The sequence below is a fragment of the Lacerta agilis genome, chromosome 15, assembly GCF_009819535.1.
Source record: "Lacerta agilis isolate rLacAgi1 chromosome 15, rLacAgi1.pri, whole genome shotgun sequence".
In the NCBI taxonomy this organism is placed as follows: Eukaryota; Metazoa; Chordata; class Lepidosauria; order Squamata; family Lacertidae; genus Lacerta; species Lacerta agilis.
In genome coordinates, this window is record NC_046326.1 from 15,489,666 (window position 1) to 15,513,773 (window position 24,108).

The window sequence follows — 24,108 nt, forward strand, 5'->3', positions numbered from 1 at the left end:
TGAAGGGGTTCCTGGCTACTCCACACAGCACCTTGCCCACGTCATTGCAGTGGGGGTGGGGGAACACTTTAAAGGGGCAGAAGGCCTAGGGGGAAAGGGGGAAGCAAAGGAGGAATGCTGCAGGCAGAGAAGCTGCCTGTAATTTTTTTGCATGCCATGTATGAAAAATTCTCAAGACAAAAGAGAGATTTTGATGTCCACCTAATAAAGCAAACCTGCATCTTTCTGGAGTTTCCTTTCACTTTCCCCACCCTGACCCCCAAGATTGAATGAGGTGGTGGCAAGCAGGCAATCCTGGTTAGACGTTTCCAGTTGTGAACAAATGTCCCACTTGGCTGTGCCCCCTCTTTGGGGGTGGGTGGATCAGGGGTCTGCACCTGGAGCAGGAAAGGGGAACGCTCAGTCGAGGCCAACACGAGGAAGGCCATTAAACAGGCCTTTGCATTTAATGTGCACATTTTAAAAAAATGCAAATTGCAAATGGTGTGCGTGGCACCAATGAAGGCATTCATCCTCACACTAAGATTGGCTCTTATTTTGCTTCCTATTAAAAGCTGCCCAGAGGCACTCTCTTGATGCAAATTCCAGTGCACCTTAGTCCAATTGAAAGCCCTGCGAAAGGAAAGAATGGCACCCAATTCACATTGTTTTAGTGAGGCTACGTGGCACCAGCGTTTTTTTGTGCCCAATTGCCCAAACACCTTCATTTTCCGCTCTGTTTTCCGCCCAAGAGGCTCACATCTCCTGCTTTCCCAACCCACAGAGCAATTGTCACAAGCACCTATGAGCTGGGCTGAAAGAGTGTACGGTGCCCTAAATCCCCGAAGGAAAGGATTCCCTGCTCAGTGAAGAGGAGAACCTTTCTCCCTAGTGAAGAGGGATATTAGAGGGGGACGGGGTGGGGTGGGGGTGGGAAGCCTGGGAACTGCGCTGCCTCACTCAATGCCACTAAGAGATTAGCCAAAAGGGATTTTTGATGGGGAGGGTGAAGAGGAGAGGCAGTACCCACACCCCTCCAAAGCAAGGCAGCATTGCCCGCCCCCCAGAGGAGGAAGAACCACACAAAAGGGCAAAGCAAGGCTTTTGTTTATTTCTTTGCATTTGGCAGCAGAATCCGTAAGAAATGCAAACGGTAGTTTTGTTCTGCAACGTCTTACTCGAATAATGGTTAAAAAACAAACAAACTCACAATCAATAACCAGGAATGGACGAATGTAGGAGGCCCTTCTCATTGTTAATCATTTTTTTTGGGGGGGGAAGGCTCTTCCCCCAGTAGTGCAGTGGGTGGGGGCCTCCCCCCAGCCACTGAAGGAGCCCTTTGGCTTGCAGCCCGGAGCGGCCACCCATAACTGTTATTAGAACGGCTACTTTGGGCAGCTTGTACGGAACAATGAGAGGAGAGAGGCCTCCTGGATCGGATTCTAGGTCTGAGCAGAAAACAAAGAGTAAAAAGGAGCGAACATCTTCAGGCAGTGCAGTGTAAACCGTCAGGGGGCGATGCAGCTGCCAAGGCCCGCCCGGTGGCAGGCGGAAGGGGAGACAAGGAGACAGAGCCCAACCTGCCACCCTAATTTAGTTAGGCACTGAAGGGAGCCCCTCCCCAATGCCGCGTGTGCTTTAAGAACAGAGAGAAAACGGCGCCCCCTTCCTCCTGGGCATGGCAGTTGCCCAGAGCAAGGGCAGTGGCATCTAGTTGGCAAGAGGGGCCCCACTGAGCGCAACACCCTCCCCCCCGAAAGGCCACGCTTGGAAGGAAGATCACACCGGTTGTGGCAGCGTCATGGAGGTCCGAAGTCTTTGTCCGGAGAGAGGAGGCAACGTGGCCTCGGCTGCAGGGGGGAAGATGTGCTTAACTCAGGGTTGACAGAAATGTGCGTGAGGCGGTGGGCGGATGCAGAACTCCCAGGCCGAGGGCCCCCAAGGCAGGCAGGCTCCTGACAGCCTCCTTACCTAGGAGCTGCTGCCAGGCCCACTCCTGAGCCCCGTGCTGGAAGTGCAAGACCCCAGTTTGGCCCCTAACAACAAGCCCCCACCCCTTTAACAAGGAGGAGGAGGCAGCGGCAGGGGGGAAACTATCATTTCCCTATTGACCCAGGCCATGCCCAGGGGAGTAGGTGGGCACATAGGCCAACCCTCAGAGGCTGGCAGCCAGCGAGGTGTCGGTACCCTTGAAAACCTGGCGCAGCAGCGGGACCAAGCGACCCAGCCAGAGCCTGCCTGGCATCCAGAGCTCTTGGAAATGCAAGACAGGCAACATTCAAAATTGCCCAAAGTTGCCCGGGGCATCCAGCACTGCGAAGACTCAAATACTGAAAGAGGGTGTGCCCCCCCCCCCACCGTCAGCCTAGGTTGCTCCCGCAGGCTCTGCCGAAGGTGACATCTTCACGATGCATTTGAACGGGTAGGAAAGCCTGTTGCAAATCCTGGCTCCAGCCAGATGCCTTTGCAAGGCCTGTCCCAAGCCAGCAGGCAGGAGAGGCCTTGTTCCCCACTCGCTGGGGAATCCTGGCAGGGACCCAGCCTCTAGAAGACATAGATCTTGTCACGCTGGACACAATCAAGGTCATCATCCAGAGTCAGTAATACCTACAACAAGAGGAAGGAAGGGAGGGAGGGAGGGAGGGTCAGGCTAGGGAGGTGGGTGGTGGTTTAAAGCCCACCCTCTCCTTCCCCAGAAATGCAGGTAGCTTTGTGCTGTCGTGCAAGGGGGAGAACGTGGGTGCAGGGTGCTGCTTTCGCCCCGGCCCGCGGGGACCCCACCGCCTCAGCGAACCTCCCTCCAGCTTCTTCCCTGTTCGCCAGTATTTGCTGGCCCTTTCGGCGCAGCCGGCATCGGGGACCACCGTTTGGGTGCTGCTATTTCCCCACCCCTTGCCAGGCCGGCCGGGCCCACGCTACCTACCAGGAAGGAGCCGAACATGGCAATGGACGAGAGGAAGTGCCAGACGTCGTGGTCGTCAAAGAAGTCGAGCAGGATGCAGTCCCGGTTATGCTCGCGGGACTCGGCCGGCGTTTTCTGCAGAGGATCAGCAACAAGGCAGCCTGTGACGCTTGGCAGGAGGCAGGCGGTCTGTGCAGCCTGCGCTGGATTCAGCTGCCCCCACCCAACAAGCTCTAACCCAGTCTGCCCGTAACTGGCGCCCTCCAGAGGTCTGGGGATGCAACTGCCAGGCCGCTGCCTGGGACTGATGGAAGTTGTGGTCCCAAAAGGTACGGAGGGAGCCACGGTGAAAGCTAAGGCTGTCCTAACCCAACAGCGATGCAGGGCAGGGCTGGATCTTCTGCATGAGAGCTATTCTAAAGCCTTTTATAAGTGCAGCTTCTTCAGCTTGCTACTCAAACTGGGCTGGGGGGGTGGGGGGGTGTCCTGCTTTGCCGTGGGTAGTTCTGGACAAGCCTGTGCGTGACCTGGGTGGGGTGGGGTAACAGCTCACCTGCCAGGTGCTCAGCCCCTGGAAGAAGAAGAAGAGGGCAAAGCCCCAGACGACGGAAGTGCAAACGATGCAGAGCAGGGGGATCAGCTTGAGGCGTTCCCCACTCCGGAGCTGCAGGCCAAGGAAAGCTGATCAGAAGCAAAAGTTGATGGAGGGAGGAGGAAATCCCAACTTTCTTGGTCGCTATTGTGGATGTACTGAATTCACAGACAAAGGGAGCACAGAGGGGCCCCAATCCAGCAGGAATCTACCCCACCATAATGAATGGGAGCAGGGGTGCCAACTCATGCAGGTCAAAACCTTTTGGCCCACATACAATATTTTTGGGCGGACCCCCCAATGTCCCCCCAAAAAATCAGGGGGCAAAGAAAGCCAAGCATGGAGCTGACCTTGGCACACTTCAGTGGCCGGCGGCTGTCATGGACGGGAAGGAAGGCTGAAGTAGCCCCACGCTGGGGACTGATACTGGATACGTCCAGAATCCTTTCATCACGCACACAACTCCACCCACAATTGCCCTCGCGAGCTGGTGCCTCTGAATGGGAACCCCCACCCCCTCATTATTATTATTTATGCAATTTATATTCTGCCCAGAGAGAAGCTGGCCCCGGCCACCCCCAAGAGCCAAGTCGGGTCACGTGCAGCACCTTCATGATAATGTAGAAGGCGAAGTAGAGGAGGAGATTGCAGATGCCAATGGCCAGAAGGTAGGAGGCGAAGTCGTTGGGCCGCATGATGAGGCCGTAAGCAGCCCTGTGGGGGAAAGGGGGTCGTCAAGCGGGAGGGTGACTCCCCATGGACCACTCCTGCCATTGTTGTTATGCTAATGTGTCACTCTTGTTGCTGTTCTGCCTTTCTGTCCCACCATGTGTAAGTGCAAATTCAATTAAAAAAAACACACACACACACCATGAAAACGGCACACCTAAAACCTGAATAAAGCAGGAGCTGTTCACACGAAACATTCAGAGACTAGGAGCAGCCCGAAGAAAGGAAAACACAAATCCCATAATGGCAGCAGGCCACGCGTTAAAAGCGAGCTGAATCTTTTTCTAAAAAAAATACATATTTGCTAACCTCCCTTTAGAAAGGGCAGAGGGAGCCCGTCTCCCACAGCATCACCAAAGAGAAGGCCCTGTGTCTCTTGCCTAATCTGATGTAAATAGACACACACACCCCTCCTGCCCCTTGACTGGCTGGCAATCCTCTCTGCCCAGGTTTGCTCCTGCCCTGCCCACCAGCCCTGACTTACAGAGACCAGTTGATGACGTTGCCCATCACCAGCAGCACCATTCGATCCTGTGGAGGAAAAGAGAGGGAGGCAATGGGGCCTAGTGTCCGCAACAGAGGCCAGCCAAGCACCCACAGGGGCCCTGGCCCAGTGAGAGGGAGGGGGAGTTTCCATACAGCCCCCGCAATCCTTCCAGGAGAGACCCAGACACATTTAGGACTCAGCTACACGCCTCAATTATATTTTTACAACTGCATTACAAACATCTGACATCAGGTGGCACTGTAGAGCAGTGATCCGCCGCCAATGGGATTTTGCACTGAGAGATTTTATAGCGTTGGTTTTTTTTTATCAGTATAGATCCAGCCTTACTCACCACATACATGGGCCCGCTGCACTGGCGGACGCAGTCCGTGTAAAGCACGTGCAAGATCCTGCGCGGGATCCCAGAGTCTGTGGAGAGAGAGAGACATGCTAAAGCTATGTGGACCCAGGAATGTACCCTGCCCTGTGGGCTGACTCGGAGGGGACAGGAGGACGGTCCTGGGAAGCAAGCAGAGGACATGTTTACATAATCAGCCACGAGTTTTCTCTCATGCGCCCTCCTTGGTCAGTCTGGCCTCCAGATTGCCTCCATCCCTGCACTACCAAATCCTTAGCCTCTTCTTCCTGCAATTCAAGGTCACCCTGATCCCCAAGTCATGCCTCTGTTGGCTCCCTGTGCAAAGGGTCTGTGCACAAGAGACTCCCCAAGAGGCCTGCGCCCTCTGCATTGTGCCAGTCCTCAGAGAAGATGCATCTGGGGAGGGAAGATGCACAGAACAGAGGGTGCTGGCTGGGGAAATCTGCCTGCCTGGCAATTCTCAGCAGAGGCCAGAGGCTGTTCCCTGGGGATGCCAAATGGATGACCTGAGACGGCAACCACTTCAGCGCTGGGTTCCTCGATGCATGTGCTCCTCAGGCACTTCCAGAGCGTGCTGAGAGGCAAGAAGGGCTTTCCCCCAAAAAACCAGAGTCCTTTTTTCTGGGGATAACCCAGAACGAAATTCCGAGCTGTCAGAAAATGTTATTTATGTATGCCTGTTTTGTTTTGTTTTTAAGTTTTTATTTATACTTTTCAAGTTTATACATTTCATTACTTTTACAATCATTTTAACATTTCAAAATGTGACTTCCTTCCCCCTCCTTCTGCGGCTCCTTAAATTTATTTTTTAATACCTTCTGCATATCCAAATTCATTTAATTTACTCATTAAATTATCTACTTTAAATATATAACTGCAGGTTATTACAATAATCCTGCCAATGTTTTTATCTGTTTGCAATTTGTCTGCAAATATTCAATAAACCGTTTCCATTCTTTTATAAAAAGTTTGCTATCTTGATTTCTTATTCTTTCTTACGCCCGTGTTTTGTTAGCCCCCAAAATGGAAAGTGAGCGAGGTCCCAACTAAAGAGGCTTGGGAACTTAAGTTGGCAGAATACACACAACTTGCAGATTTAACATATTGAATAAGACAAGAACATGCTTTTAAATAAGATTGGAAAACATTTATTGAGTATATGGAAAGTAACTGCATACAGCTGAAAACGCTGGCAGCATTAAGATAAGTTCAACAGAGTAAAGAATTATCGATGGATGTAAAAGTAGAAAATTGATTTGAATGGTTATACTAAAATATGCAGGGATATAGGATGTGTAAATGAACCATGGAAAAAGAAGAAGGGAAGTCACTGGATATTTTAAAGTTTGTAAAATATTTATTTGAAATTGTGAAACAGAAAATTTAATAAAAAATATTATTATTTTTTAAAAGGGGCTGGCAAAACTCACCCAGTTTCCAGCGGCCCATGTAGTAGAGCTGGGTGCTCAGCAGCAGAGTGGAGAGGATGTGGATGATGGAGAAGACGATCCAGAAAGCCGTGTTGCCCTTCCCGAAGACCTGGGAGAGCAGGGAGAAAGGGGCGCATCACGCCATTTGCAGGGGCCATGATACTGAGTTTAAGGCTGGGGGAGTGAGTGGGTTGAGAAGGCAAGGCAGGAAGTCTCCTTTCTGCCTCCTACCTCCTTTCAATGGATGCTGGGGTTGCCCCACTATTCTAAGAGGAAATTGGGGTGGAAGAAGAGCAGAAAGTGGCTTCTGCAACGTCCTTTCCTGAAGGGTGGATTGGTACAAATCCCCCGATTTGTACTACTCAAGCGTAATAATCACCAGAAAGGCTTTCCTCCCGCGGTTCGCTGTTTTTAAAACAAATCTGAAACGTTTGGCCAAGGCCACCGAGGAATTTGAGCGACACCGGAGAGGGACAACGCCGTTTGCAAAAACCCATGAAAAGGAAGAATGAAAAGACCCACGCGGGCCAACAGGACACCAGCCCCCGGGGGTTGGGAAGGCCACTGTCCCATCTCAGGGCTGCCTCCCTCTTTCCCGCGTGGAGCTCCGGAGGCTTCCTATCGCCACTCACCACCCAACGACCGAGAAGAAGATGACAATGGCCAGGCAGGCATAGGCGCTGTAAGCGCTGGCATTGATATCCGGGGTGCCGCTTCTGGTACAGCTTCAGCATGCAGAGGCCGGCGATCATGTACATGAAAGAGGTGTCTGCAAGCAAGAGACCAGCAGCAGGTGGCTATTCAGGGCAAGCAAAGTGCACTTGGCACATGGGCAGAGGGGCTGCCCCTAATATCATTATTTGCACACATTTCCCCCAGTCGTACAAGGCAGGGCACCTGCTGCACGTTCTTCTGCAGGGCTCCTCTGGACTGTGAAGCCCAGGCTTTCCCAACCTGGTGCCCTCCAGCTGCCGTGGCCATGCTGGCTGGGCCTGTTATGAGCTGCAGCTGGAAGCAGGATGGAGGGCACCACGTTGGGGGTGCCTGATCTGCCGGGTGCAGGCAGCCCCTCCCCTCCGGTCCTGCCCCACTTCGCAGGCGACACTCACCAAACTGGAAGTTTGTGTAGTTGGGGCAGACGTGGTAGCAGGCGCTGAGCAGCCCCTCCATCATGAGGGCAGTGCCCATGGCGTAGAAGAGGCCAAAGTGCTTAGGGATGCCACATTCCTAGGAAAAGAGAAGGGAGCAGAGGGTGCCCCTGTTTCAGAGAGAAGCTGGGCGGTGGCTTCTGCTTTGCATCGCCCACCTGCAAGCTGGCACTCAGCTGCAGCCCTTTCTGCTCCCATGGGTCTCCCTGGGTCACAGTCGACTGTTGCCCCCGTCTACCGGGGAGAAAAAAGGGGCTGGGAAGTGGTGGCGAGTAGAGCAGAACTCTCTGCACAACTACAGCAAGCCAAGGGGAAAGGAAGGGAACGTACTTCCCCCAAGTTTTTGCGTGTTTGTGTGCCTGGAGAGATGGAGAGAGTCTACCAGCCTTCACTAACCTGTTTCCCTTCTAGATGATGTTGGGACTACAACTCCCATCAGCCCCCGTATCATATGACCATGCTGTCTGGGGCTGATGGGAGCTGTACTCCCACAACATGTTTGGTGTAGGCTAAAGTTCATAAAGCACACCTTTTTAGTACGGCTAGCTATGATTCGTTGATCTGATTTATTTTTACTGCTGCTGTGACCCTCAATTTTTATTTTATTTTTTGATAATAATTTTTATTAGTTTTCAATTACAATCCAGTAATAGCCTCATTATAATAAAATTACTAATGCCAATCATGCAGATACCAAATTATATAATTTAGGTAGCTGCCCGTGTGTTCGAATTGATGGTTTGGTTATTTACTTTATTTCTGTGTACCAAAATCTTAATAATTTCACTTATACTCAGGTCAAAGTAACAATCCCTTATACAACAACTGCAACATTAACAACTCCCATTCGTATTGACACATAAAATGATTTATGAAACTACAGGTGAGGCTATGAAAAGATAGAAATAATATTTTGCTGTGACCCGCACTACGCTGTTATATTTCTATAGGATTTAATTGGTGGGGAAATGCTGCATTTTGAACAGGAGCTGATACATTTATTATCTCCCTTATATTATATTTGCACTTGTCTGTCATTCACGCTGGTGACTGCATATGCATGCAAGCCAAAGAGGGTTGGCAACAGAGTTGGGGGTTCTGGGGGTTTTTCCTGTTGTTATTCTGTCTCTCACAGCTACAATAAACCTACCATTAAAATTAGGGACTGGTCATTTCTTTGTCAGAGGGCAAACAGGCAAGCAGGGGATCAAATACTTTCCCCCCTCACTGTACCTCTAAGACTAGGGATCTGGGATAGGAAGAACAGAGGCAAATGAGGGTGCAGCGCCTGGTGTCGAGGCTCCGGGGGACTGATACCACCCTCTGGATCCTCCCATCGTGACTCACCACAGCTTGCAGGTCGTTGCGCATCAGTGCCCGGTTGTAGTTGATCTCGCGCTGCAGGATGATGAGCAGGAAGAGCAGCCCCAGCAGGATGTAGCCCATGTTGCTGAGGATGTTGTTGAAGGCGCTGGGGAGAGGAAAGCAAGGCAGGAAGGTTCTGCATCAGGCATGGTGAAGTCCCTGACCCAGGGAAGAGGATGCTGCACGACCTTTGGTCCTACCTGAGATTGCCCAGCGGGTGGGCGCACAGGAAGTTATAGTAGCAAATGTCTTGGTTCCCGGGTGACGTTCACCACCTGCCAACGAGAAAGGGAGGTAAGCACTGCAGAGGAGCCAACTGCGAGGGCTGGCTTGACAGTCCACCGCCCCTTTTAGCAGAGCTCAGATCCGGGGAAACTGGCTCACACCGACACAGAGAAGGCACTAGGTGCTCAGAGCTGGGCTGGGGCAAAAGCCAACCTCTCCAGCCCAGAGGAGGGCAAATGGGTAGACCAGGCTTTTGGGGACAACAGCACCAAGGTGGCCAGGCGGGAATCAGGCACATGGAAAGAAGCCCAGGAAAGTCCCCACTTACGGTTGATAGGTGATGACCAGCTGGATGACGGGCAGAGCGTAGAAGACAGCGATGGTGGCTATATTCCTGTAGGAGACACCAGAGGTAAGGGGGCATATGTGCGTCCTACACCTCAGATTCATTTCCACCATGAAGCATTAGGTGGGCTCTCTGTTGACCCACTGGGGGCATTCCGGAGTGGCCATGCAGGTCCACTCAGCCACCATGCCAGGCTGCCCCATTTACCCAGAACTGATGGCTAGAAGGGAGAGCTAGCCCCCAGTACAGGTGGGGCACGGGCACAGCCACCCCCCCATATCCTTCTCCTCTCTCACCAGAAGTAGATCTGGTATTTCTTCCGCAGCACCCGCTTGTCCTTGCGGGCCAGATCCGCCACATACAGGTATTGCTGCAATGAGAAGATGCAAGGAGCGGGGTGAACTGTGGGTCTCCTTGGGAGCGGCCACTTCCTCCCCCCATAGAAAGATAACCTGTGAAGCTACAAGGAAGGTCGGCATTTCCAGACCGAGAGACTGCTTTTACCCCTGCTCATCTCGTCTGATCCTTTTCCCCCAGCCCAACGCATCCTGCAGGTAAAGCCCAAGAGAGCCTTAGAAATCAAGAGCCACCTGCAGATCGTTCTGGGTGTCGCAAGCAAGCCAGGCCACGTACAGCTCACTCTGCCCCACTTCCTCCTGTGTCTCCTCCTTCCCTCGCCACAGCCTGTGGCCTTCTGGCTTATTCTAAACGGCAAGCAAGGGAAGCATCACTTCCAGCCCTCAACACACAGGGCAGGTCCACCGCTGGCAAACAGCACTGGCAGGCACGCAGGACTGGCTGGCGATGGCAGAGGAAGACTCTGGGCTCCCATGCCTCCCTGCTCCCCAGCGCAAGGCACCTTGGTGCGGATGACGTTCTTGTCCGAGTCAATGTCGGCCAGCGTGTCGTAGTCGTCTTCCTCCACGGAGCTGAGCGAGTCGAGCCGTGGGCGCCCCACCATGTTCTCGAGGGAGCGATCTGTGGGCAGAGAGGAGGCAGCATGACTGACAAGGCACAGACACGCATGGCCAGCTGGTCTGCCAGGCACACACACACACCCCAACCCCAGGTGTGTGTGTAGGGGGGGGGGATTCAGCCCAACACAATTTAGTTTCGGGGAGGCATCTGGCAGCCTTCACGGCCAAAAGGCAACAGGTCAGATCAGCCGTGGGCCATTGAAAGTGATGTAACGGACCTCCTGGCTGCCTCATTTTCTGCAGAGCAGACAGCTCAGTGTAGGGGGTCTTCAGACACCTGGGCAGCTACAGGGCCAAGAAGCCGCCTTGCCCAATGTAGGCCAAGGAATGTCAGGAAAGACCCTCAACATGCTGTGCCCTGCCACCCGCTTCTCCCTCCCCCATGACGAGCTTGGCCCCTTCTCCCTCCCCAGGAGCAGCAATCACCTGTCCTGGATGCACCTGATCCATGCAATTTCCTGGTGTGGGAGTTGGAATCATGCAGATTAACCCACCCCTCCGCTGTGAGCTTTCTGAGGGTGAGTGGCCTCAACCTTAGCAGGACAAGTGCAGGCGTAGGTTGCAAAGGAACCAAATTAGCCCACAAAGCTTAAGAGGAAACCACAGGAATCCCAATCCCGTGTTGCTGGATGGCGGAGAGCGCATGACCCCTCTCCCCCGCTATTGCAGCCCCTCAGAAAGCCACAGGCAGCTCAAGACAGAGCACTGGGGAGGGGGCTGGGGTTTGTGCCTTTGCATCACATTCCTGGTTCCAGGGAGCATCTTTGCCAGCTGACTGCATGTTCCGTGCTTCATTTTTTGTAAGTATATATTTTTTTATCTCCAAGCTGGTGCAGGAGAAGCTGCAAAGCAACCTGAATCCTGCATGTGAGTCTGCCTGCACCTCTGCTCCCCAGGGAGGCCAGAGGAGAGCAAAGCTTGACCTTCTGGCTGCCCAGCAAGACTCAGCCTGGATTGTGCTCCTTGCACCACCAAGCAGCCACTGCTAGGATTTGTATTGTCAGGGGTGGGGCTTAGGCAGGGTGTAGCCCCATTACTTATTATCCATGTTTTAAATGGAGCTCCATGTTTGAGATTTCACCAGCCACATTTCTCTTGCCAGTTGTCAGGGACAAGAAATTGATTTTGAAATAACACTGAAAGAACGTAGCAGAGGTGCCTGGCCAAAATGCCCTCTCCCCCTTCCTGCTCAAGGAAGTGGGGCGAGGAAGTCTGGTGCCAGGAATGCCATGCCTGATTGTGAAATGATTGGCAATTTCTCTCTCTGCCAGCATCTACCCATTGCAATGGCCCAGTGTCTCTGGCGGTGCTGACAGGTATCCTGCCCTTGAAAGGAAAGGAAAGAGTTACACAGAGGAGTTAGCTCTCAGGACCCCCACAGAAATACCAACAACAACCGACAAGCCAGGAACTTTCGCCCAAAGCGGTTCGCAAGGCCCGAAGATCCACGAGGCCCAGCAGCCCGCTCACCCTATGTGCCCACCCCAAGAAGGTGGGCACACAATAATTTGTACCTATGTGCCCACCTTCTTGGGGTACCCGGCTGCCTCCCACCATGCAAGCATGCAAAACCCAGGCACTTGAGAGAAGGAATCTAGTCTCTGCATCCCCCCAGACTCCCACCCGTCCAGGTAAGCAGCTCACCTGTGTAACTGTAGGATGCTTCTGTGGACAGCAGGCTGTCGGTGACATTTTCTGTGCTGGCCGTAGAACCGTTGTCTGCAACAGCAATTGGGAAGGCAGGGCAGGGTCAAAATGGAGTGAAGGCGCAGCAAGGCTCAGACCTGTCAGGTGATCACAAGAGAGGTGGTGGCGGCAATTCCCTCCCCACCCCCACATCCCCTTGAAGTGTCTTGCTCATTTGCACCACCGGGTTTCCTGGACAAACAGGCCAGGCCTGGTATCTATACCTGCGGCACAGGTGGAGTGAGGGGCTTCAGGGGGGAGGCACCATCTGCACCCGGGACTCACCAAAGGAACCATAACTGTAGCCGTTGTAAGGCTGGCGCCCCAGGAAGGAGTCTGGGGTGATGTGGGGATGCCCTGCAACAAACCATCAGCAGACAGTGACCGCGGGGAATGGGGGTGGGCAGGAGCAGAGCAGGTGCAGTGGGCAGGTGAAGGTGCCAACTCCTCCTTGGCTCAGTCTTGAATCAGGGAAAGGTTTGGGGAAGAGGAGGCAGTGTGAACAGGTCACCCATTTTTTATTTCACTGCCCAATCACGGAGGTCTCTTCAAAGAGGTATAAACCAGAAGCAGCCCCGGTCCATGGCTCCGGAGGTTCCTGTCTAGGGAAGAACCTCAGAGCCCATCTGGACCTGACATCCCCCTTAAGGCAAAGGAAACAAAAAAGCTGAGGGAGAATCCTTTGCTTGGAAGTTAAGAGAAAGAGGAGGTTTTTGGTGCTTACCAAGGAGAGAAGCTGAGCATGAGATGCCCCAGAAAAAGGAGGAAGGGAAGCAAGAGAAAAAAGGGGGAAAGAGACAGAGTTATTTAATTGCCAAGGGGTGTTACACCACAACTGCCCCCCCAAGCCACAGCAGGTGCCCCCCGAAAAGCCTGAGCTGACTCTGGCCAATGCAGATTCCCCATGCTGTGAAAGAGCTGGAAGTGTCAGGAAAGAAGGGCTCCCATCCAAATGTTGAAGTAGTCCACGGCGTTTAGGCTGGCCTTCTTCAACCCTGGGTTGTCAGACGTTGCTGGACTACAACTCCCATCATCCATAGCAATCGGATGAGCCGATTTAGGAGTTGTAGAGCAACAATATCTGGGGACCCAAGGCTGAAGATTTAGACAACTGAAATTGCACAAATGTGGAATGCTGAGTGGAACTTGAGTCTTGTGACCAAGCTTGGACTTCCATAGCAACTCAGTTCTCCCCTGCTTTTTTGAGGGGAAAATGGGTACTAGATCTCATTGATTTTGCAGGCAGTTTTGGAACCAGTGGTTTTGCCCATGGCTCCAGTGTCCTCCCCTTGTTGCTTCTGACATCCCCCTTCCCTAAACATCCCACTCACCATCACCATTGCCTATCCCCTTGCTCAAAGATCTTTGATCCATCAAAAGCTCTACAGGGGACCCAGAAAGACCAGAAGCCCCTTACTCACTAGCTCAGAGCAGGGCATTTGTGTGGCTGCCCCTGTTCAGTCGAATCCCTGTTGAGATATGACAGTCACCAGCTAACAGCACTTTCAATAAACCTTATTGTTCTGACAGGCTTTCCCAGCTAGATAAAGATATCTCTGGCATGAGTGTCTACTTTACTTTGTTTTTAAAGTTATCTGCTGCCTTTTTGGGGGGGGTGCTTTTGTTGTTTTTATTGTATGTTGTATTGCCGTGAGGCATGAGCATGTGTAAGGCTATTAATTAACAGAGATGGTATTACAGTCATACCTCGTGTTACGAACGCTGCGTGTTGTGTTCGTCACGGGTTACAAACGTGCCGAACCTGGAAGTACCGGAACGGGTTACTTCCGGGTTCGGCAGTTCGCACATGCGCAGACACATCAAATGACGTTACGTGCATGCGCAGAAGCGCCAAATCATGTCGCACACATGCGCAGACGCACGCTTCATGATACGGACTGCTCATGATGCAAACAGGGCTCCGGAATGGATCCCGTTCACATCCAGAGGTACCACTGTACATGTTGATGCTGAGTGAAAGTACATCCGCAGGCAACTGCACAGGCGGACACAAATGGTGTCACACGCAGAAATTGTAGCATTACGGCATGGAGCAAGAACCACCTGGCTCCTAGTCCACAAGACCTCACCTACCAGTTTCATTACTGGGTGTTTCTATGGCAGCCAACAGTCCCAGTTGCTTTTCTTCTTCTGTTGCCTATAAAGTAATGAAGAGTGCCTCAGATAGCTGCCTCATCCACAGAGAAAAAGACTCTCCACCCCCCCCCAAAAAGCCCATGGAAGGGAGTAGGGGGGAGGCTCTGGTAGGTGTGGGCTGGATGGTTCCTTTGTCCCTCTGGAGGAGGGGCTCCACAGGACTATTGTGGAGAGTTCTGCCCCAAAGGAGGTGATTTCAGGAGGTACAAAGGACTATCAGCCTGGAGTCACAGGAAACCTGTACCGTTGGGGAGGGAGGGCTATTTCAGCTCACACCACCGCTGCAAAGCAGGAGTGCCCCGCCACATGTCAATCCAGACAAATAGAAAGCAGGGAAATTTATTCTTCCAGTGGCTTGCAAGCCAGCCAAGCCGCACACTGAATTCTGGGACACCTTAGGAAGGCAGATGGTAACAAGGACCCGTATCCCAGGCTGATGGACAGTCATGATGGTGACCACCTGCATGGCAGGAACACCGGCCTCCTGCAATGGTAAGCAAAGGAAGGAGAGAGCCACACCACCTATGGGTGCAAAGGTAGGACTCACCTCCAGTTCTCCCAGCAGGCAATGAGGACCGTCAGGACGTAGAAGGAGAGGAAAACCCCAAGGCAGAACACCATCCCGCTCACATAGGCCTGTGCTGCAGGAAGGGGGAAAGAGGAAGACCTTGTAGATGTGCAGCAGTTGCTGCTGGAGCTGACAACTTAAGTCCTGTTTCCAAGCACAGGTGGGATGCCTGCTTAAGTCACCTAGGCTCTCTTCCTTTCTCTGCTGCTTACCTCCATCTTATGGAAAATAGCCCAGTGAAAATGTCTGGTGCAGGAATTAAGTCACTCCCATGCAAAATTCCTGCCCCTTCAGTAAATGAGGGGCCTACACAGAATCGCAGAGCTGGAGCAGACCTCAAAGGGCATCCAGCTCAACCCTCTGTTGCTGATGCAGAGAACCCACTGCCGACAGCATCCATGAGAGGAGGAGGAGGAGGAGGAAGGGAAGTGGCCACCCAGCCTATGCTCAAGAGTCCACTACCTTTTGAGGCATCAGGAAATTCTCCCTAACGTTTAGACTAAATCCTTTTGTGGGTGATCTGAAGCCACCAGTTGGGAGGGGGGTCCTAACCAGCGGATCAACAGAAAACAGATATGCTCCATGCTCTTTGCAGCAGCCCTTCAAAGTTGAGTGGCAGCGGTTCAAAACCCCAGCCAGGGTAAGAGGTGGAACCTAGTGTCTCCAATCAGGGCTGTTCCCTGCGTCCCTCGCCCATTCAAATGCAGCTGACACCCAGCTACTTACAAGTGACTGCTGGCGATACCACCACGTCCAGGGTCTTCTGGCGGTTGCCTTGGTCAACAGGTTCGTCTGAATGGACAAAATACCAGGGTTAGCCAAGCAAGAAAGCAGCACAGTCCACAGTCATTTTCTGCAGGCAGGATGGATGGATCTCTTCAGCAGGCACGATGCAATACTTTCTCTTGGTCGTTTCTACAACCAGACTACCCACTATTTTACCCTTTCGAGTCAGCATGGGACTCCCTTTCCTCTGACCATACTGCACTGTGATTCATTGTCTACATAGGGGCTGGCGATGTAACAGGTTTATTAAAAGAGGGTTATATACGGATCCCTGAAAGGGCTCTTCGCACAGCCCTGCAGCTTGATGCCTCCTAGTCCAAGGGAAGGGGGAAGAGGCTTGAGTTTGTGGGCGGGGGTCAATGCACAGATAATTTGCTGCATATGTACAACGTAAGATCTCTATTCCTCCCTCTCAAAAATAAAAATAATTCTCTAGTAGTTTTCAAAGGATCTATTGTTAGCTCACCTTAGCACTTTCTTCCAAATCACTTCATGGTATTGTTTAATTGTATTTGCATGCAAAGTGTTTATTTGGCAACAGAAGTCTCCCAGAGCAAATTACAATAAAAAGTGATATAGAAACATGCCTGACTCACAGAACACCCCACCCAGTCGCTGTCTCTTTGGGATTCTGCCATGGTGGCCCCCTAGTGGCAGGCAAAACCCCAAAACATAGGCATGCCTCTGTTGAAGCCCCCACTCCATCCCTGAACTCCCACCTCTGTACCTTTGGAAAAGGGGTAGTAATGCAGCGGCCCGCCACAAGCTTGGTCTTCTGTCTTCACCACAACCACCACGTAGAAACTGTGGCTGGGGAAATCCTTCTTCTGGAAGTTAACAAGAGGGTGAAAGAACAGCATCAGCGACCGTCTTCCTTGGGCTGCAGAAATTCCATGCAACGTGCCAGCTAGCAGGCACTTAAAGGACTCCCATGTGGGGTACCTGGCTCTTCTGAGAGAATATATATATACGTATACCTATATACACACATACACCACCCTAAGATGTTCCTAGTGAGTGGCAGACAACTGATGGCAGGATTTGAGCCCAGACCAGGGCTGCAAACCCCCGTTATTTGCCAGCCACCGAGCCAGAGGTATCATGCCTGCTGCACAAAGCACCCAAAGAATCAGTTCTCTCTTTAACAAGCATTGCTTCCTCGGAGCACCAAGGGCACGGATAATATTCCCCGGCACAAGCAACACCACTGCAACCATCTGCTAATTGATGCTACCAGACACCAAGCAATAGGGAAGCCAGCCCGGCCTCTTCTGTGGGGCTCAGATTGCACTTGGCACAGCTCCTAGCCTGAGTCCAGTACCTGCACAGTGATGGCTGCCTTCTTGGTCATGGTCTGGTACATGCCGATGAAGGCCACGTTGTTGTCCAGGTCGTAGACAGGGCACTGGGGGAAGGAAGGAAGGAGTAGGGTCAGCCACTCTGCTGCCCAAAAAAGGCAGGATCCTTTGTGACAGACACACCCTCCCCCCAGGTCTAACCACCCATCTCACTTACCAAGATGTCCTGGATGGAAATGACAGAACAGGGGAAGGCCATGGCGGAGGTCACCTTCACTATCACAAAGTCTACACCCTCCGGAAACTCATACTTGAAATACTGCCCAGGAGAAGAGAGAGGCGTTAAGGAGCCACACGCAGCCCCTGGAAGGTGCAAAACCCACCACCTAACACCCTTTCCCCTTCCTTTAGCATGCCCCCTCCCCCAAAATAGCACAATCAGCTGCAGCTCAGAAATTTGAATCATAGGGTTGTAGAGTTGGAAGGGACTCCCAAGAGTTATCTAGTCCAATCCACTGCAATGAAGCAATCTTTTGCCCACGTGAGGCTTGAACCCATGCCCCTGACATTAAGAGTCTCTTGCTCTACCAGCTGTGCTATCTCTACTCCTGGGATATTAATGTCCACGTTCTTAAAAAAAACTTTCTCTCTGGCCCCAGAGAGACAATCCTGAGCTTGCTGGGCAAGAGATTCCTGCATTCGCACAACAACAACACCAGAGCCACTGTTTCTGAGGTATTACAAACCAGCGTAAGCTCTTCCCACATCTCAACCAGATGCAGAGCCACCCACAAGTCCGTGATTCATAAACGAAACCTCGGTCCAACAGGCCTTCCTTCTTGCAATTACCATCTGGTGCCCTCTCCATTCTCATCTAACAGAGAGAGACACCTGTGGAGAACTCACCTGTGGCTGGGCTGCCGTGGCATTGAAGGTGAAGTGCTCATTGGTCCTGTGTTAGGGAATGAGAAAAGGAAATACTTAAATTGTTTCATAAAAGACGCGGGTGGCATTGTGGTCAAAGCCACAGAGCCTAGGGCTTGCCGATCAGCAGGGTGAGCTCCCATTGTTCGGTCCCAGCTCCTGCCCACCTAGCAGTTCGAAAGCACGTCAAATGCAAGTAGATAAATAGGTACCGCTCGGCGGGAAGGAAAACCGTGTTTCCATGCGCTGCTCTGTTCACCAGAAGCATCTTAGTCATGCTGGCCACATGACCCGGAAGCTGTCTGCGGACAAACGCTGGCTCCCTCGGCCTAAAGAGTGAGATGAGCGCAATCCCAGAGTTGTTCGCGACTGGACCTAACGGTCAGGGGTACCTTTACCTTTAAAAGGTACTCTTAAAACCACAAAAGCAGTGCAGTGTGTGTTTGTTGGTGGGAGGAACACACTTATAGTGGCTGGAGGAGCCAAGTTTGTGTTGGCCTGAAAGCTGCACCCTCTAAGTGAGTCCCCTAACTTTACCTAAGGGTTTGGGAGGGGGCAGAATGTTGCACACACTCAGAGGAACTTTGTGATCCTCTTCACATCTTCAGTGTCTGGGCCTGTTCCCTTCTTTCCCCCCACCCTGCATTCTTCTGTTTCTTATTTCCCATTCCACACCCAGCAAAGGGCACCATTGCTGCTCCCACCATGACCTCACCTACTCCTGGGCCTGGTCTTCAGCTGAAGAGGACCTGCCAGGACAAGCAGCCAGCTCCGGCTGCTTCAAGCCCCAGAGGTCAGAGGCTGCTCACCTGAGCACAAAGTTATCCACACGAGTGACCTGCAGCTGGTAGGAGGCGTTGCTCACGGAGAGCGTAGAAACATCCACGTAGAAGAACTGCATCTCCACCTCACTCTTGGTCTGAGGCTGGCACAGTGTGCGGCTGACATCTTGGTAGAGGTACTTCCGCTGGTACCTGGAGGCCCGAGGCAGAAGGAAGGGGGTTGGCGAACACCAACCAGGGGCACCCAAGCACAGTCCGATTCAAATACCCAACAGCCCCATCTGAGCGAGACTTTTGTGGCTCGGAAAGAGCAGAACTCCCACCTGGCATCACCTTCTACCCAGCTGGTCTCAGGCCCACAGTCACCTTGCCCTTGTCTAAGGGTAGCCACCAGGTAAGAAGAGCCAAACCATGGGGCACCCACGGGAATGGTTGGCTGGGAGGGAGGATGCTTCGCTGCTGCATCCCTCCAGCCGGGAAGAGGCCAACCCCATGGGCCTGCCAAGAAAACTCGGTCAAAGAAGAGCCTGTCCATCACACAGAGATACTCACAGGCCCCTGAGGATTAACGGCACCTGGAACGACACCACAGCCTCCTTCTGCCTGACCACAAAGAGCACCGGCGTCTCCTTCAGCTCTGAGATCACGTTCACAGACACCCGGACTCCCTCTGTCTGCAGGGGCGAGAACAAGAGGAGATCTTGGGTTTGGCTCAGGATGCAGAAGTCCAGCAAACAGGGGGAAGGAGGCAGAGCCAAGCATGTCTCATCCTCAGACCTTTTGCCTGCTCTCTCTTTCTCCTTCCACCCACCAAAGGCACCCATGAGGCCACTAGTTGCAAAGGACAGCAGACAGCTATTGATGCTAATGAGTCTGGCTGGCAGGTGCCCAAGAAAGCACTCTGCAGCCAGCAGCCTGGGTCAACTCCCCTAAAGGTCTGTGCAAGAGCTCAGACCTGGCCTGTGCTCCCATCAGTCAAAAAGAAAAGAAGGCTTGGGTTGCTCAATAAATACATCTTCTACTCCGGCCCCCTGCAAAGGTCCTAGGATGTGCAGAGGCCACCAGTCATTGTTACTCTGCAGTGAGGTACGGATTCTACACCTTTCTGGCACAGATAGTGAAAAGTTCGTTACTGGTACATTTTGCCCCTGGTCTACTGAGCAGAACGAGGGGGTGTGTGTTTCAGGAGCAGAAAGTGTTGGGCTCTGTCGCACCCCAGGAAAGGCTGCCCTGGTATCTCAGACACACTGACTGGGGAGAGGTGATCCTAAGCCAAGGAGGAGTCAGTCAGTGGGGAGCTGCTCCTGGACTGGCCTCTGAGTCCCAGACAAGCCCTCTCTCAACAATCCAGACACAGGAAGAGAAAAGAGGCCTTGCATTCTTGCTGGCATGGAGTCTAGAGACCCCTTACTAGGCACTCGCAGCAGCTAGGAACAAAGAAAGCTGTCTCCTGCGGAGTCAAGACCACTGGGTCCTTCTAGCTCAGTGTTTTCTACTCTGAAAGACAGGAATATCTCCCAGCCCTACCTGGAAGTGCCCTTGGGGACTGAACCTGGGACCTTCTGCATGCAAAGCAGATGATCTGCCACTGAGCTATGACCTTGTTGCAGAAGGAGGCTGGCTTTTGTCTATGGGATCCTCATAATTGGTGGGGAGCAGGGGAGGGGAGGCAATATATAACAGCTGACTGAAAGCCAAGAAAACTGCGCTGGAAGGAGTGAGATGCCTGTGTGCGCGAAACAATAACCTTGGGCACCTGTGTGCTGGTACCGAATGATTTGTAATTTGTACTGGTGCTAAGGGAGCAGAACAACAGTTTCAGTTTGGCACAGGACTGCCAGCCATATTTTTTTACTTTATATTTGTTTCGTTAAATTTATTTCCCACTCTCTTCCTCCCAAAGGAACCCAATGGCATGCCTAGGAATTTAAAAAAGTATTATTTCCTGGGCTGCCATGTTTAAGTGTAGAAAAACTTCTCTCTCTAAGTTTAGCATCAGGAGCAGGAACTCAACTTAGCACTGATGACGCAGATCTTAAGCCACACCCTTCACAGTGGCTGCTTTAAGGAGGGACATGATCCTTCTGTACACTTGCACTAGGTGACGAGACAGGAATGACGTTGCAGGTGGATTTTCACCTGGAAAACAGCAGCTGGCAGATAGGCTTGTAGGCTCTATGCGTCCTCTAGACTTGGGAGCTGCTGCTGGTGAATAAGGATATCCACCTTTGCCCTCTACCTTCTTGGCTGCTAACTTGGGAGGCCTTCGTGGATACAAAGGCCAACTGCCCAGAACAAACAGGCCGAAGTGTCACAACCCAGAAAAGTGTCACACACAAAGCACAGAGTTAGAATTCCCCGGTGCCACCTGGAGGCCAAAGGTCTGCCAAGAAGATCTTACAGCTCATCTCACCTTTGGGGACAAAGGGAGTTTAAGCTGTAGAGGCTGCTCCAGAGAGGGACAGCTCTGCTGGGCAGAGATGCTTTTCCTTGAGATCTAGGAACTTGAGGCCAGTCAAGTTACAAGAAAGGAGATTCCAACTAAACATCAGCAAAACCACTTTCTGACCGAAAAGCCGTTGGAGGTAGTGGTCTCTCCTTCCTTGGAGTTTTGAAGCAGAGGTTGGATGGCCACCTGTCATGGATGCTTTAGCTGAGATTCCTGCATTGCAGGGGGTTGGGCTAGAAGACCCTCGGGGTCCCTCCCAGCTCTACAATTCTATGAGTTCCACAAGTGCGGAAGAAGGGCAGTACAGTAATCGCTTCTGGCTGGACACCCACACAGCCTTATGACTGACTGTAAACAAATTAGGATAAGGTGGGGCGGAAGAGGACGTGGCTTCCCGCAGACCTCTCTGCTTGGACAAGCAAGGGCTTCTCTGGGCCCCTTCCAAAAACGCTTGCACTTTGCAAGTGGGCGGGGGGGGGGTTGCGAAAGGGGACTGTCCTGCCCAAGAGAGCCAAAGCATCCTTTATACTTGCCTTCCCCGGTACCCTCACAATGCCCAGTAACCCCCTTTCTCCCGCACAGGGACAACGGCGGGCAGGGGGGTTCGTCCCTTTCCAAGCGGTGTACGAAACGGGGAGGCCCAGCAGCGTCCCCTCCGGGCGGGGCCCCACACTGCCCTCTGCACACGCCCAGAGGCTGCTCACCGCGTTCCTCGTGACGGTGTGATTGAAGGCGTAGATGTTGAGCAGCTCGCCGTTGACGGCGTCCGTGTAGGGCTTGTCGAAGTCGGCCTCCTTCTGCACTACGGTCTTGTTGCCGGCCGCCGCCTCCGACCCGGGCAGGAGCAGCAGCAGCAGGAGCAGCAGCGGCGGAGGCGGCGGCGGCAGGAGAAGACGGGGCGCCCCTGCGGGCCTAGCATGGCCCAGCCCGGCAGGGGGCGGGCGGCGGCGGCGGCGGCTGACAGGGGCGGAGGAGGAAGAGCAGCAGGTGGCGGCGTCGGCAGCGGCTGGAGCCAGCATGCCCGTCGGTAAGAGTCGGGGCTCCCGACCGTAGCAGGCCCGAGGAGGGGCCTCCCCACGGGGCGAGAGGCAAGCGCGGCCCCTTTAAGTCTCCTCTCGCTACTTCGCCGCGCTCGCGACTGGCTCGAGGCCGCGCGGTAAACACTCGGGCAGCTCGGGCCGTGACGTCACCTCCGAGGACCCTCCCCCTTAAAGGGGCAGGAGCAGGACGGCCGCATCTGCCCTGCCTATGGCACAGCCCGGGTAGGATGCCGGCTGCAGAGGAGCAGCCTCGAGCTGGAGGCCTCTTTCGTAAATAGGACTTTGGGAGGGGGGGGGGAAACACACATACACACACCCCTCTCGCGGCAGAGGAAATGGTGCACGGGGCGCGGAGAAATGTGCCTTTTTTGTGATAAACAGACCCTGCATCTACCGTGCGCGGACGATCCAGGCATAGGTTCTTGGGAGATGCTGAAAAGTTTTCAGCGGAAAGGCAATGCACAGCAAGAGAGATGCACTAGAGGACGCGCCAGCTCTCCGGACGGCGCATGGCGGAGGCGGCAGGTGCGCCTACCTGCCTGTATAAGGGAAGGTGTGTCTGCCTCCAGCATTGCTGAGCACTTTCAGGAGAAATGTACACACATTTCTGCTTACGCAGGCACTTGGTGGCTGAAGGATACCGGTCAGGGTAACCTACGGGTAGCTCTTAGCAGGTGTGAGAGTATGCTATTGCTTAAAAAAGTTCTTAATGCGTGGTTTTTTGTTTACTTGTTTCTAGTTGATTTTGAAGCGTTTTAACGTCTTTTATAATTGTATTGACTTTTGGATGTTTGCTGCCTGGGGCTCTTTTGAGAGGAAGGATAGAAATTTAAGAATAAAAATCTACAAAGAGCTCATCCCTGGAGTCAGGAATTTAGGAGAGGATGATGAACTGGAACCTGCTTACTATTCATGCAGAACTGCAACCTACAAATCTTTACTAAAGGAGACTTGGCAGTCCAGCAGCATGCTTAGTTCTCACTGCCACCACCTTGTGTTGTTGGCAGCTTAACATTCACCCTGAACGTTTAGTAACTGGAATACTTGTTTTGTCTCTTCTGACATCTATTTGTTGGCCCTCTTTAGCCATGGTTCTCAGAAATGCTTACCAAAAAAAAAAAAAAAAGTGCAGCTAAATCCAACAGTTGGAGCTGGGCTGCATAAAGGTCTTCTTAAAGAGTTCAGATCCCATCCTTCTCCCTGCTTAACATAGCTACCTGCAATGTTTTTGTCTTTTAAAAAGGGTTTCCACACCCTGCTGAAACGGGATCACCTAGTTTTGATGCAACACTCCACTTTCAGCCCTAGGTGTACCAGTAAAGTACTTCCTTACCAGGAAACAAGGTTGCCACCTATTGTTTGTCCAGCACCAAGGCAGCTGTTTCTATAATGGGTGGGTTACTTATTATCTGCCTATTATGCAGGCCCAAATGGTGGATGGAAGGGCATTTCCGACAAAATCCTAGTCTAGAGCTTACCCACTGCACTCATCTGAAAAAAGGGAGTTTATTAATTTGTTGCCCGGATACAGAGCTTTGCCATTCCCCACCTCCATACAGATGGCTGGTAGGCAGCAACTTGCCATGCTGTAACCAGGAGGACATTGGCCATGCTCCTGGAAAACACCAACAATCCCTTGTTAGGAGGCACATTTTTAGAGCCTCTTGGCTGCCCACAAAGAAGGGGAATTTCAGGAACATCCTTGCTTGTAGAAGAACTTACAAACAAGAAATGAAGACCAAATCTGAACAAACACAAAATTGAACAAGATTTTAGAATGTGTTTTTTTTGAATTTGAAAATTACTCCCCCCCCCAAACACTCATATTTGTGGTGTTAATGAAAAAATATACATCCCTC

General features: G+C 52.4%; 1 protein-coding gene across 1 annotated transcript; it reads right to left on the minus strand.

The window, feature by feature from the left end:
- Positions 1-1,069: 1,069 nt before the first annotated feature.
- Positions 1,070-22,153, minus strand: SIDT2 (SID1 transmembrane family member 2; the record flags this gene model as incomplete). The annotated part of the gene is given in 29 exon segments (XM_033172527.1): positions 1,070-2,586; positions 2,903-3,016; positions 3,435-3,545; positions 4,082-4,187; positions 4,687-4,733; positions 5,042-5,118; positions 6,499-6,607; positions 7,142-7,204; positions 7,206-7,267; positions 7,608-7,725; positions 8,994-9,117; positions 9,212-9,286; positions 9,565-9,630; positions 9,879-9,952; positions 10,442-10,560; positions 11,838-11,885; positions 12,204-12,278; positions 12,531-12,602; positions 14,340-14,387; positions 14,390-14,403; positions 14,950-15,043; positions 15,697-15,762; positions 16,484-16,583; positions 17,078-17,161; positions 17,272-17,373; positions 17,961-18,006; positions 18,788-18,952; positions 19,313-19,434; positions 21,914-22,153. Coding segments are annotated over 29 exon segments (2,604 nt in total), but the record flags the coding sequence as incomplete, so codon positions are not given.
- Between the last annotated feature and the right edge of the window lie 1,955 nt (positions 22,154-24,108).